General features: G+C 53.1%; 1 protein-coding gene across 1 annotated transcript; it reads left to right on the top strand.

Annotated features, from left to right (window-relative positions):
- Positions 1-4,519: 4,519 nt before the first annotated feature.
- LOC115555034 (uncharacterized) lies at positions 4,520-9,768 on the top strand. The gene is made up of 3 exons (XM_030371713.1): positions 4,520-4,585; positions 4,746-6,097; positions 9,661-9,768. The coding sequence occupies exons 1-2, from the start codon at positions 4,520-4,522 to the stop codon at positions 5,679-5,681; spliced, it is 1,002 nt and encodes a 333-aa protein (XP_030227573.1). The 3' UTR covers positions 5,682-6,097; positions 9,661-9,768.
- Positions 9,769-13,968: the final 4,200 nt, after the last annotated feature.

The following is a 13,968-nucleotide window of genomic DNA, read 5'->3' as shown; positions in this document are numbered from 1 at the left end:
ACGACGCGATCATCTGTTGCCAGGCAGGTTTGGAATGGATTACGTATGGATGACGCGCCCGGTACAAATGTGGCAGCCGGTACAAATTTGGCATGACAGCGGCAGTGTCATGCCAAATTTGTACCGGCTGCCAAATTTGTACCGGGCACGTCAACAGTTGTCCGTTGCCAGGCAACGGACAACTGATTACGTAAGGGTTGTCCGTTGCCGGGCAGGTTTCAAAAAACATTCGCGCTCATGTTGCCAAAGACGAAATAACATAATACAGAAAACGGATCGCTAGATAACACTTGTTTTTACTTTATATTTGTATTGTATTTAATTGTTTAATCAAATTTAGCAAGTAAACTGAGTGTTTAAAGCAGGTCAAGGACGAAATAGCACAATACAGATAATGGACAAGTGCGAATGAACGAGCTTGAAGGTTCGCGAATGTTCGTGAACATTTCACGTCTTTCGACGCGCGATCATCTGTTGCCAGGCAGGTTTTGAATGGATTACGTATGGATGACGCGCCCGGTACAAATTTGGCAGCCGGTACAAATTTGGCATGACAGCAGCTCCGGCGGGGTGAGCTCGGCGCCAGAGAAAGGGATTGTACTCCCGGAGCTTAGCTGCAGGGCTAGTGTTAAGGCCGATCCATACCTCCGGATCCGGACGAAATTCGTCCGTCGCCCCAAACGTTGCCCCCGGAACTACCCTTCATACCTCCGTCTGGTTTCAGCGTTGTCATGGATGTTACGCAATAAATCCTCTAGAGGGCAGTGACTGTCGTTTCACAAATTAACGGCATCGACAATCGCAAACATGACATCTGTAGAGATGATTTTGCTTTGCGTCATCCGAAATCGGCAAAAAAAAGTGCAAAAAGTGTACGGTGGCATATGTGACTCACCAACCCGCAGATTATCTCCTCATAATGTTGTTAAATGACCAGTTACAACTCATTGCCAAAGCAGGGGGAAAATTAAATAAAAAGGTCAGGTTTATAGTATAATATAAGTATAAAACGTTAAATACAATATATCAGATATTATACTACTCTATCTGTTTTCGCGAATGGTCTGACTTTTGACTCTATACTGCCGCCTCGATTTCCGGTGGTATTGCTCCGGTTCTCCCGGAGCACTCCGGATTCGTAAGCTCAGAGGCGACGGACCCATTTACGGACGAATCACCTCCGGGACCAGACGAAACGGCCCGTATCTGTATTTACCGTAGGGTGTGAATGGGCCTTTACCGGCGCCAGATCTAGGGGAATCTGGGCAGGTACAAGGCCCACAGGCTGGTTTGCGCTGTGGGTAATACGAAGTGGAGAACAACAGTTTTCAATCCCATCCACTTGTGTCAGGGGGGCCCCTGACATGGGGGACCCCTGCCCCCCCCCTGGTCAGATGTTGGCCACCCCGCTGCCACCCCATCCCCCCGACACTGAAAAAAATAGATACAGTATATATCATGAACAGAGACTGTTCTGCCTTCCGTAAGAAATGTATTCTTTCCTTAGTTTGTTAAATACTGCCACCCTGTGGTCAAATTGTGATATTGACGACGCTATAAACAACCGCGAACCTACTTCCGTTTCTCTTCCTGATTCACTCGACAAGGAAAGACCCTGCCGTACTATCACTCTCGCAAACTATCAAATACGTTTGAACTATAGAAATGATTTGTCTGTAAGTTAAAATCAGATCACTTCATACGAGTTTGTGTTCAGATTTTATGTTATGATTCTGATCGAGTTAAAGTGTAAAATGTAATCTGTATCTGTTAGCAATACTAGCTCTCGGATTCCCGTGTGTTAGTAATGATGCAAGACCTCTAAACGTATATATGTTTTTATTTCTGTATTTGTTACAGTTCTACAAAAACAAAGTTATGAAGAAACTAACATCCGATAAAGAAACAAGACAAGCAAGCCTTGTGTACCGGATTCCACTTCTTTGTAAATACTGTTAACTAGCTGTCTAGTTTTAACTGGAACACATTACGAGGGCAGCATAGTAAAAAGACAACAACTCAACGAGTTCAAGCTAAGAAGATGTCGACATCCCAGGAGAATGTCGTTACACAGGGATAAACCAAAGGTGGATCCCGTTGAACAACCACAGGCCGCAGCAGCTCTAGAGCCACTGGAAGACGGCCACGAGGCAAACGTGAGGGAAGACTCTCTCAGTACACCTGACTCCCGGTCACAGTTATCCAAACGGTCCAACGGATCAGCAATATCGTCAGCGGCTGCTAGAGCACGTGCCAAGTCAAAAGCAGCACAAGCCCAGGTGACTTTCGCCGAAAGAGAAGCAAGTGTGATGAGACAAAAAGCTGAACTCGAAGCCAGTCTTCACGTTCTCAGGAGCCAGAAGATGGCTGCTGCAGCAGCTGCAGCATACGAGGAGGAGGAGATTGAAAGCGGGGAGAAGCGCTATGAGCCATACGTCCTGGGTAAGCCTTCCACTGCCTATGAACGTGCAGGCGACTACGTCCAACAGCACTCAGCAATGTTCGGTGGAGAACAATCACCACCATTGCATGCGCAGCTGGACGCCTACAGACCACCGCCATCAACACCTGCGCCGCTGGACTTCCACAGACTACCCCAACGATACGCTGAGGCAGTTGTTCACACAAAAACCAAAGCCAAGAGTCAGCAACATAAAGAAAGAACAGCCACCTCCACCACTTTCCAGTCCGAACCTAGGACCCTCCCCCGAGCCGCAGCCAGCACAAGACCTTGCCAGGTACCTCATGCGCCGAGAACTGGTGAGCTCCGGCCTCCTACAGTTTGATGACCGTCCTGAACATTACTGGTCATGGAAAGCATCATTCCTGAGCGTCACACAGGACTTAAATCTGACATCCAGGGAAGAACAAGCACGGCGACTCCGTTCAGTACACGTTTTAAATCCTGCTGCAGGGCTCCGCATGGTGTGGCAGCGTGTGGAGGAATGCTATGGAACATCAGAAGCCGTAGAACATGCACTACTGGAAAAGATTGAAGTGTTCCCCAAGCTAACCAATAAAGACAATGCTAAACTCAGAGAACTCGGTGAACATCTTGCTAGAATTGGAGTGCGCCAAAGAAGAAGGATACCTACAGGGCCTCGCCTTTTTGGATACAGCTCGTGGAGTGAACCCGATCGTAGAAAAGTTACCCCTACAGCCTACAAGAGAGGTGGATAACCATGGGATCCAAGTTCAAAGAAGATCACGGAGTAGCCTTCCCTCCATTCAGCCTCTTCTCTCAATTCGTCCGACGACAGGCCAAGGTGAGGAACGACCCAAGCTTTGCCTTCAACACCTCCAACAACAATGTGCCACCGAAAGCAGCCATGAAACCCGGCTACAAAGCCCAAGTAAGTGTACATAAGACAGGAGTCACACCCAAATTTAACGACAGCGACACCAGCTCTGTGGAGAAGAGAACAGATGAACCAGACCGTGAGTGTCCAATACACAGAAAGCCTCACCCACTCAGAAAGTGTAAGGTCTTTAGATACAAGCCTATAGAAGAACGTAAAGCTTACCTGAAAGATAACCGCATCTGCTTTAAGTGCTGTGGGTCAACTCAACATATGGCAAAAGACTGCAAAGTATCAATCAAATGTGACGAATGCAATAGCGAGAGACACATCACGGCTCTGCACCCAGGCCCTCCTACATCCAGCGAGAGAGCTCACACGGAGAAGGAGGAAAGCGGGGAGCCAGATGAAGACGCTCCCACAGTCACATCCAAGTGCACAGAGATTTGCGGTAATGCAGACAGCCCACGCTCATGTGCTAAAATCTGCCTGATCAAAGCTTATCCAGCAGGGAGAAGAGATCAAGCCGTTAAGATGTACGCAGTGCTGGATGAACAGAGTAACAAGTCGCTCGCAAAGACAGAGTTCTTCAACCTCTTTGGCATCAAAGCCAGTCCAACCCCATACACACTGAGGACCTGCGCAGGGACAACAGAGACCTCCGGCAGACGAGTCGACAACTTTATGCTTGAATCTATGGACGGAAATCTACAACTCTCCCTCCCCACACTAATCGAGTGTGACATGGTGCCGGACGATAGATCTGAAATCCCGTCTCCTGACGTCGCAGAGCAACACTCCCACCTCCAGCCAGTGGCGAACAAGATTCCAGCTGTGGACCCCGACGCACCTATCCTCTTGCTCCTGGGAAGAGACATCCTCAGGGTGCATAAGGTGCGTGAACAAATCAACGGGCCACACAACGCTCCATACGCTCAAAGGCTGGACCTGGGCTGGGTCATCGTGGGTGCCGTCTGCCTGGGGGCAGCCCACAACCAAGTTAACGTGTACAAAGCCAACGTGCTGCAAAATGGACGAACATCCTTTCTCTCTCCCTGTCCAAACAACATCCACGTGAAGGAGTACCACAACAGCGCACCGCAGCGACACAACCGTCTCTCATCCCCCCGTGATGAAGACACAGGCTGGGCAACAAGCACAGACAGCCTCGGCCACGCAGTGTTTGAAAGCTCCAGAGACGACAACTGACAGCGTTGTCAATGGACGACAAAGCATTCCCGACCATCATGGACAGAGAGGTCTTCCAGGACATCGACCACAGCTGGGTAACACCCTTGCCGTTCCGGTCATCACGACGACCTCTTCCAAGCAACCGGGAACAGGCTGTCAAACGTCTCTGCTGTCTCAGAAAGACTCTGGAGAAAAAGCCAGAAACGAATAGTCACTACATGGAGTTCATGCAGAAAATGCTGGTCAACGACCAAGCCAGCCACGCCAAGCTACAGCCACGACAGGCTACAGTCACGACAGGCTACAGCCACGCCACGCCAAGCTACAGCCACGCCGAGCTACAGCCACGCCGAGCTACAGCCACGCCAGGCTACAGCCACGCCGAGCTACAGCCACGCCGAGCTACAGCCACGCCAGGCTACAGCCACGCCAAGCTACAGCCACGCCAAGCTACACCCTCGCCAAGCTACAGCCACGCCAAGCTACAGCCTCGCCAAGCTACAGCCTCGCCAAGCTACAGCCACGCCAAGCTACAGCCTCGCCAAGCTACAGCCATGCCAAGCTACAGCCACGCCAAGCTACAGCCACGCCAAGCTACAGCCTCGCCAAGCTACAGCCTCGCCAAGCTACAGCCTCGCCAAGCTACAGCCTCGCCAAGCTACAGCCACGCCAAGCTACATCCTCGACAAGCTACAGCCTCGCCAAGCTACAGTCACGCCATGCCAAGCTACAGCCTTGCCAAGCTACAGTCACGCCACGCCAAGCTACAGCCTCGCCAAGCTACAGCCATGCCGAGCCATGCTGCTTCAGCCAGGACACATCCGCCTCACACGCGAGATCCTGAGCACTCTCATGTCTGAGGTGAGGGCATTCATGAATACCAGGCCCCTGGTCCCAGTGTCCTCTGATCCCGATATGCCTGCAGTCCTCACCCCAGCGATGCTGCTTACCCAGAAGATGAGTGCCATCTCAGCCCCTTCTAGGAACTTCCAAATGGCTGATCTACACGGGAAGCAATGGAAACATGTCCAGTGCCTTGCGAACACCTTTTGGAAAAGGTGGAGAAGGGACTACCTATCAACACTGCAAGGCCGCAGAAAATGGACTGACGAAAGGCCAAATGTCAAAGCCGGCGACGTCGTCTTGCTCAAGGACAACCAGCCCACAGAAACGAATGGCCTGTGGGAGTAATCGTTAACACTCTGTCGAGCGGTGACAAGAGGATCCGTAAGGTGGAAGTTAGAATAGTAAAAGAAGGAACTTCTAAAGTGCTTTTGAGGCCTATTTCAGAAATTGTAGTGCTCCTTTCTGAGTAATTTTAGAGGACTTTAGTTGCCACAAACGTGTTTACTGTTGTTTAATGATTTATAGTGGCATAATATAATTATACCAAGCAGGGAGTGTTCTGCCTTCCGTAAGAAATGTATTCTTTCCTTAGTTTGTTAAATACTGCCACCCTGTGGTCAAATTGTGATATTGACGACGCTATAAACAACCGCAAACCTACTTCCGGTTCTCTTCCTGATTCACTCGACAAGGAAAGACCCTGCCGTACTATCACTCTCGCAAACTATCAAATACGTTTGAACTATAGAAATGATTTGTCTGTAAGTTAAAATCAGATCACTTCATACGAGTTTGTGTTCAGATTTTATGTTATGATTCTGATCAAGTTAAAGTGTAAAATGTAATCTGTATCTGTTAGCAATACTAGCTCTCAGATTCCCGTGTGTTAGTAATGATGCAAGACCTCTAAATGTATATATGTTTTTATTTCTGTATTTGTTACAGTTCTCTGGAACCTCTCCTGGAACCGTCACCTTATCGTGGTGGAGAGGTTTGCGTGTCCCTGTGAACCTGAGAGCTGTGTTGTCGGGAGCCTTGTGCTCCTGGTAGGGTCTCTCATGGCAGAGTGGTCTCAGGTGAGGGGCCAGACTAAGAATGGTTCAAAAAACTCCAATGAAGAACGAAAAAAGAGGAGATGTGACCCGGCCCGGAGGAAGCCCGGGGCCCCCGTCTGGAGCCAGGCCCAGACGGAGGGCTCGATGGCGAGCGCCTGGTGGCCGGGTTTGCCACGGAGCCCGGTCGGGCACAGCCCGAACAAACTACGTGGCACCCCCCCTCTCTTCATCCCATGGGCCCACCACCTGTGGGAAGACCCGTTGGGGTCGGGTGCGCAGCCACATGGGTGGCAGCGAAGGTCAGGGGTCTCGACGGACCAGACCCGGGCGGCAGAAGCTGGCTCTGGGGACGTGGAACGTCACCTCGCTGTGGGGAAAGGAACCGGAGCTTGTGAGGGAGGTGGAGCGCTATCAGTTAGATCTGGTGGGGCTTACCTCCACGCACAGTCTCAGCTCTGGTACCGTACTCCTGGATAAGGGTTGGACTCTATTCTTCTCCGGAGTTGCCGAGGGCGTGAGGCGCCGGGCGGGTGTGGGGATACTCATAAATCCCCGGCTGAGCGCCGCGGTGTTGGAGTTTACCCCGGTAGACGAGAGGGTCGCCTCCCTGCGCCTAAGGGTTGTAGGGGGGAAAACTCTGACTGTTGTTTGTGCATATGCACCAAACAGCAGCTCAGAGTACTCGGCCTTCTTGGAGACCCTGAATGGAGTCCTGTATGGGGCTCCAGTAGGGGACTCCGTAGTTCTGCTGGGAGACTTCAACGCCCACGTGGGTAACGATGGAGACACCTGGAGAGGCGTGGTGGGGAGGAACGGCCTCCCTGATCTAAACCCGAGCGGTCGTTTGTTATTGGACTTCTGTGCTAGTCATGGATTATCCATAACAAACACCATGTTCGAACATAAGGGTGCTCATAAGTGTACCTGGTACCAGAGTACCCTAGGCCGAAGATCGATGATCGATTTCGTGATCGTGTCATCTGATCTGAGGCCGCATGTTTTGGACACTCGGGTAAAGAGAGGGGCGGAACTGTCAACCGACCACCATCTGGTTGTGAGTTGGATCAGGGAATGGGGGAAATTTCCGGATAGACCTGGTAAGCCCAAACGAGTAGTGCGGGTGAACTGGGAACGTCTGGAGGAGGCCCCCGTCCTAGGTATCTTCAACTCACACCTCCGGCGGAGCTTTTCTGGCATTCCTGTGGAGGTTGGGGGCATTGAGCCGGAGTGGGCGGTGTTCAAAGCCTCCATTGCTGAAGCTGCGGTGGCTAGCTGTGGCCTCAGGGTCTTAGGCTCCTCAAGGGGCGGTAACCCTCGGACACCGTGGTGGACACCGGTGGTCAGGGAAGCCGTCCGACTGAAGAAGGAGGCCTTCCGGGATATGATATCCTGGAGGACTCCTGACTCGGTTGCAGGGTACCGACAGGCTCGAAGGGCTGCAGCGGCTGCCGTGTCGGAGGCTAAGCAGCGGGTGTGGGAGAAGTTCGGAGAGGCCATGGAGAAGGACTTTCGGTCGGCACCAAAGTGTTTCTGGAAGACTATCCGGCACCTCAGGAGGGGGAAACGGGGAACCATCCAAGCTGTGTACAGTAAGGATGGGACTCTGTTGACCTCAACTGAGGAGGTCGTCGGACGTTGGAAGGAACACTTTGAGGAACTCCTGAATCCGAATAACACGCCCTCTATGTTGGAGGCAGAGCTCGAGGTTGATGGTGTTTCGTCGTCAATTTCCCTGGTGGAGGTCACTGAGGTAGTCAAACATCTCCGCAGTGGCAAAGCCCCAGGGATTGATGAGATCCAGCCAGAAATGCTAAAGGCTCTGGGTGTTGAGGGGCTGTCATGGTTGACACGCCTATTCAACATTGCGTGGGAGTCGGGTACAGTGCCAAAGGAGTGGCAAACCGGGGTGGTGGTTCCCCTGTTCAAAAAGGGGGACCAGAGAGTGTGTGCCAATTACCGGGGTATCACACTTCTCAGCCTCCCTGGTAAAGTCTACTCCAAGGTGCTGGAAAGGAGGGTTCGGCCGATCGTCGAACCTCAGATTGAAGAGGAACAATGCGGTTTTCGCCCCGGACGTGGAACTACGGACCAGCTCTTCACTCTCGCAAGGATCCTGGAGGGGGCCTGGGAGTATGCCCATCCGGTCTACATGTGTTTTGTGGATCTGGAGAAGGCGTATGACCGGGTCCCCCGGGAGAAACTGTGGGAGGTGCTGCGGGAGTATGGGGTAAGGGGGTCTATCCTCAGGGCCATCCAATCTTTGTACTCCCAAAGCGAGAGCTGTGTTCGTGTTCTCGGCAGCCAGTCAGTTTCGTTCTCAGTGGGTGCTGGTCTCCGCCAGGGCTGCGCCTTGTCACCAATCCTGTTTGTGATATACATGGACAGGATATCGAGGCGTAGTCGTGGTGGGGAGGGGTTGCAGTTCGGTGGTCTGAGGATCTCGTCACTGCTTTTTGCAGATGATGTGGTCCTCATTGGATCATCGGCCTGTGACCTTCAGCACTCACTGGATCGGCTGGCGGCCGAGTGTGAAGCGGCTGGGATGAGGATCAGCACCGCTAAATCTGAGGCCATGACTCTTAGCAGGAAACCGGTGGATTGCTTACTCCGGGTAGGAAATGAGTCCTTAGCCCAGGTGAAGGAGTTCAAGTACCTCGGGGTCTTGTTCGCGAGTGAGGGTACTATGGAGCGTGAGATTGGCCGGAGAATCGGAGCAGCGGGGGCGGTATTGCGTTCGCTTTACCGCACCGTTGTAACGAAAAGAGAGCTGAGCCGCAAGGCAAAGCTCTCGATCTACCGGTCGATCTTCGTTCCTATCCTCACCTATGGTCATGAGGGCTGGGTGATGACCGAAAGGACGAGATCGCGGGTACAAGCGGCCGAGATGAGTTTTCTCAGAAGGGTGGCTGGCGTCTCCCTTAGGGATAGGGTGAGAAGCTCAGCCATCCGTGAGGAACTCGGATTAGAGCCGCTGCTCCTTTACTTAGAAAGGAGTCAGCTGAGGTGGTTCGGGCATCTGGTAAGGATGCCCACTGGGCGCCTTCCTTGGGAGGTGTTTCAGGCACGTCCAGTGGGGAGGAGACCTCGGGGAAGACCCAGGACTAGGTGGAGAGATTATATCTCAACACTGGCCTGGGAACGCCTCGGGATCCCCCCGTCAGAGCTGGTCAATGTGGCCCGGGAAAGGGAAGTCTGGGGCCCCTTGCTTGAGCTGCTCCCCCCGCGACCCGACCCCGGATAAGCGGATGACGATGAGGATGAGGTTACAGTTCTACAAAAACAAAGTTATGAAGAAACTAACATCCGATAAAGAAACAAGAAAAGCAAGCCTTGTGTACCGGATTCCACTTCTTTGTAAATACTGTTAACTAGACTTATTTTTCTTATTCAGAGTGTTATATTTCGACATTATGAATAAATATTGCACTTAAAATAGCCCCCCCCCCCGTTGACAATCAAGTGCCTGTCCCCCCTACGCCCCTGGCCGCACTGTACCGCAACGAACAGTGACGCACCGCTCGGTGGAAACGAGGCATACGACTGAGCGGGTTTGTTGGTTCTCGTAGCCTAGACTTGATGGATAACCCCTCCCTCCAGGCTACTCCACAGCCAGGGCTCCTGCTTATTGGTTCATAGCGCAGCCATGCGCCATGAACAGACGTAGGCGGGATCCAGATCCCTTAGCTAGTCAAACCCACTCAGAGGAGGACTTTCCTCTCTCTCCATAGGTCCATGATTGAACCCCATGTTATACACCGGCCGCCAACACTTTAGGGGAAATGAATGGGAGTCAATGGAGGGAGGCAGGGCTGAGGGAGGAACGTCCCCCCTGAAGTAATTGTCAATAGGCGATAGGGGGTGCAATTGTCCCTTTACCGAGGGAACCGAACATTACATATACAAAGAAATGTGTATATTACTGTGCGTTCACACCAAAAGCTGCAAAGCGTTTTGAGTGATAAACGCCCATTCACTTTCTATTAGACATAAGCGATAGGAGCGATAAAACGCTTGAGCATAGCTTTAAAGCTGTAAAGCTTTAAATGAGAGTTGAAAAAAGCTGAACTCTATGCAAATGAGCTAGTAGGTTTCGGCTGTAAATGACCGGCACCAGCCAATCGGAATGTAGATGTCCCTCGCCGGCGTGGGTCCCAGTAAACATACGCGAGAACTTTAGTTCCTTGTTACCATATGAATGAGACGAGCGGACAACCGTTTATCAGTACCAAGCCCCCAGGAACAGTGCATACTTCCGCAATCGACCAGTGCTCAGCGGCCAAGACTGGTATTGCAGCTGTTTAAGCAGTCTGTGGACGGGTCCCTCGATTCAAGGGACCCAGAAGTAGATATCTCCGTTCACTCCAATACAAGTGGGGAATAGGATTGTGTCCCCGCAAAAAATGTCTGGGTATCAATCAAAGGCTCATAATTATCTTTATGCCATGTCCTAAAAAATGTAAGTTTTTTCTTTTCAAAACGCCACCTCAAGCGTTTTCTTAGCCGTTCTCTCTAATTATTTTTTTCTGGAGAAGGAGAGGTGTGCAGCTGAAAGGAGTCGTAGTGAAACAAATGTTGTTTGGACCTAGCATCCGAGAGGGCCTAGTTCAGTGCTCCGTTAACGTGTCCGATTTTTAGACTGGTTCAGCTGCTGCTCAATAACTCTCACGGTCCTCTGCTTGCGATCATTGTGATTCACCATATATTGATCCATTTATTCAAAAGATCAAAAGACAAAGAACAGGTGCATTACGGTATCATTTTATATTATTGTTAATAGTCTAACATTTCAGCGTTGGTATTTAATTTTTAATTTGCTTGTTTGGCTACCTGACAGTTAACAATGTTGGTGTTGTAGTGCCGAGAGACGGGAGTCGGAGGCGGAGTATCAAGCACAAAGTTTTAATGAACACAACACAATAAAACGTACATTCGCAAAGTCAAACCGGAATGAACTGGACGGTCGTTCCGTCCGCTAAAAGGGCCCGTGCTAAACACGCCCCCCACCCATAGTTCCGTGGGTGAATTATGTTAACCACCACACAAGCCCCCCCCAGATTTCTCCCATAGTCAAAGTCCTCATGACGGGAAGGAGCGACGACCCGACCCCGTCTCGAGCGGATGACAGGGGCCGAGGAAGAGTAAGCAGCAGGCACGTCGGCGCCGTCCACCACCCCGGAGGTCCCGGGGGTCAACGAGGTCGCTGGAGTCTCAACGGCCAGCGCGGGGCGGACGTCCCCGGCGTGGGGGTTGCGCCACCTCCACCTGGAAATGTCCACGTCTGGAATTGTCCACGTTAGCCGGCTTAACCCTATCCCAGGAAACGGTCTAAGGCCTACCCCCAACGTCCACCACCAGGCACTTGTCTCCGTGGCTCAAAACCCTGAACGGGCCATCGTAAGGAGGGCGTAGGGGACCACGGTGGGCGTCGTGGCGAATGAAAACATAGTCCACCGTGCGCAGATCGGGGGGCATGCGGAAAGTGGGAGTGCCGTGTTGCGACGTGGGAACAGGCGCGAAAACCTTAGCGGTTTCCAGCAGGGCCTGGACCCCATGGTCGGAGGCCTGGTCCACGCGCATGCAGACGTAATCCAGGCCCAGTTGGACGGCCCCGATGACCGTTCTCGAGAGGCAGTCTGCGACCACGTTAGACTTGCCAGCAATGTGTCGGATGTCCGTGGTGTACTCAGAGATGTACGCAAGCTGACGCTGCTGGCGGGCAGACCACGGCTCCGCAACCTTGGACATGCAGAATGTCAGAGGCTTGTGATCCACGAAAGCCACGAGTTCCCTGTCGAACGCGCTGTATTTGCGCTCCCTGGGGGTCAACTGGCGACTGAAAAAGGCGAGCGGCTGCCAGGCACCATCGACCCATTGCTCGTGCACTGCGCCGACGGCGTAGTCAGACGCGTCAGTGGTGATGGCGATGGGGGCATCGTGCGACGGATGGGCCAACATGGCGGCTTTGCCCAAGGCGGCCTTCGTGGCCTCGAACGCCTTCTCCCTCTCCGCGGTCCAGGCTAGCTGGCTAGGGGACTTGTCCTTGAGAGCCCCGTACAGCGGGCGCATGACGTGAGCCGCCTGGCGGATGAACCGGTGGTAAAACGTCACCATCCCCAGGAATTCCCGGAGCGCCCGAGCCGTGTGTGGGCGGGGGAAAGCAGAAATTGCCTCCACCTTCGACGGAAGAGGGGCGGCCCCCTCTTTGTTGATGAGATGCCCCAGGAAGTGGATGGAGGACAACCCGAACAGGCACTTCGCCGGGTTGATGATTAGCCCGTGCTGGTCGAGCCTCATGAAGAGGTTGCGTAGGTGACCCTGGTGCTCCTTTTCGGAGGAGCTGGCGACCAGGATGTCGTCCAAATAAACGAAAACGAAGGGCATCTCCCTGAGCGCCGAGTCCATTAACCGCTGGAAGGTCTGAGCCGCGTTCTTGAGCCCGAACGGCATGCGCAGGAACTTGAATAACCAGAACGGCGTCACCACCGCTGTATTGGCGATGTCCGAGGGATGCACCGGCACCTGGTGGTAACCGCGTACCAGGTCCACCTTCGAGAAGACCCGCTTGCCCACCAGGTGTGCTGAGAAGTCCTGGATGTGCGGGATTGGGTAGCGGTCGGGCGTGGTAGCGTCGTTCAGGCGGCGGTAATCCCCACAAGGTCGCCACCCGCCGTCTGGCTTGGGAACGATGTGGAGTGGTGAGGCCCAGGGGCTGTCCGAGCGGCGGATGATGCCCAGGCGCTCCTTGTTGGCGAACTCCGACCTAGCGACTTTCAGCCTGTCGGGGTTAAGTCGTCGGGCCCTAGCGTAGACGGGTGGGCCCTTGGTGTCTATATGATGCTCTACACCATGTTTCGCCGTGACCGCGGAAAAGGTAGGTCGGGTTATACCAGGGAACTCCCTGAGCAGGCGTTGATATTCGTCCCCCTCGGAGAGGGAGCTGGAGAGCCCGCCGTAAGCCGCTCGACCGCGGGCACATTCAAACAAGGAGAACGTCCGTGCGTCCACCAGGCGGTTGTTTTTCACGCCTACAAGCAGACTGTGCGCACAAAGGAAATCCGCGCCTTGGAGGGGAAAGGAGATGTCGGCCGTGACAAAATCCCACCTGAATCGCTGGTCTCCAAAGCACAGGTCTGCGGTCTTTGTACCATACGTGCGGATGGGTGTGTGGGGCTAGAACTTCGTGTGCGAAACTCTGAGCAGCCAGGAAAAAACGGTCGGCTTCCTCCGCCAACGCGCGTGGCTCAGTAATCCTCGTGCCCGCGAGCGCCGTCCGGACCTGCGGTGGCATGTGTTGGAGGAACAGCTCCATGAAGAGGAAGTTAGGTTCTTCCGCACCCAGCAGGTTGAGCATCATCTCCATATGCTCAGAGGGTTTGCTGTCCCCGAGGCCCCGAATAGCCAACAAGCGTTGGGCCCGCTCCGACTGCGACAGCCCAAAAGTCTTCAAGAGGAAGGCTTTGAGGTCCCTGTACTTGCCATGGTCCGGGGGATTCGCTATGAAAATCGCCGCCCGTGTCGCAGTGGATCTCCCCAGCGCCGACACGACGTGGTAGTAGTGTGTGGTGTCGTCCGTGACG

The sequence above is a fragment of the Gadus morhua genome, chromosome 12 (genome assembly GCF_902167405.1).
Source record: "Gadus morhua chromosome 12, gadMor3.0, whole genome shotgun sequence".
NCBI lineage: Eukaryota > Metazoa > Chordata > Actinopteri > Gadiformes > Gadidae > Gadus > Gadus morhua.
Note: the sequence above shows the minus strand (reverse complement) of the source record. Positions and strands in the feature narration are given on the sequence as shown.

Excerpts from the sequence above, each read along its gene's own strand:
- LOC115555034 (XM_030371713.1), top strand. The coding sequence starts at position 4,520 with ATGGACGACAAAGCATTCCCGACCATCATGGACAGAGAGGTCTTCCAG. Across the intron at positions 4,586-4,745 it reads AGGACATCGACCACAGCTGG|CCAGCCACGCCAAGCTACAG; the intron begins GTAACACCCTTG and ends TCAACGACCAAG.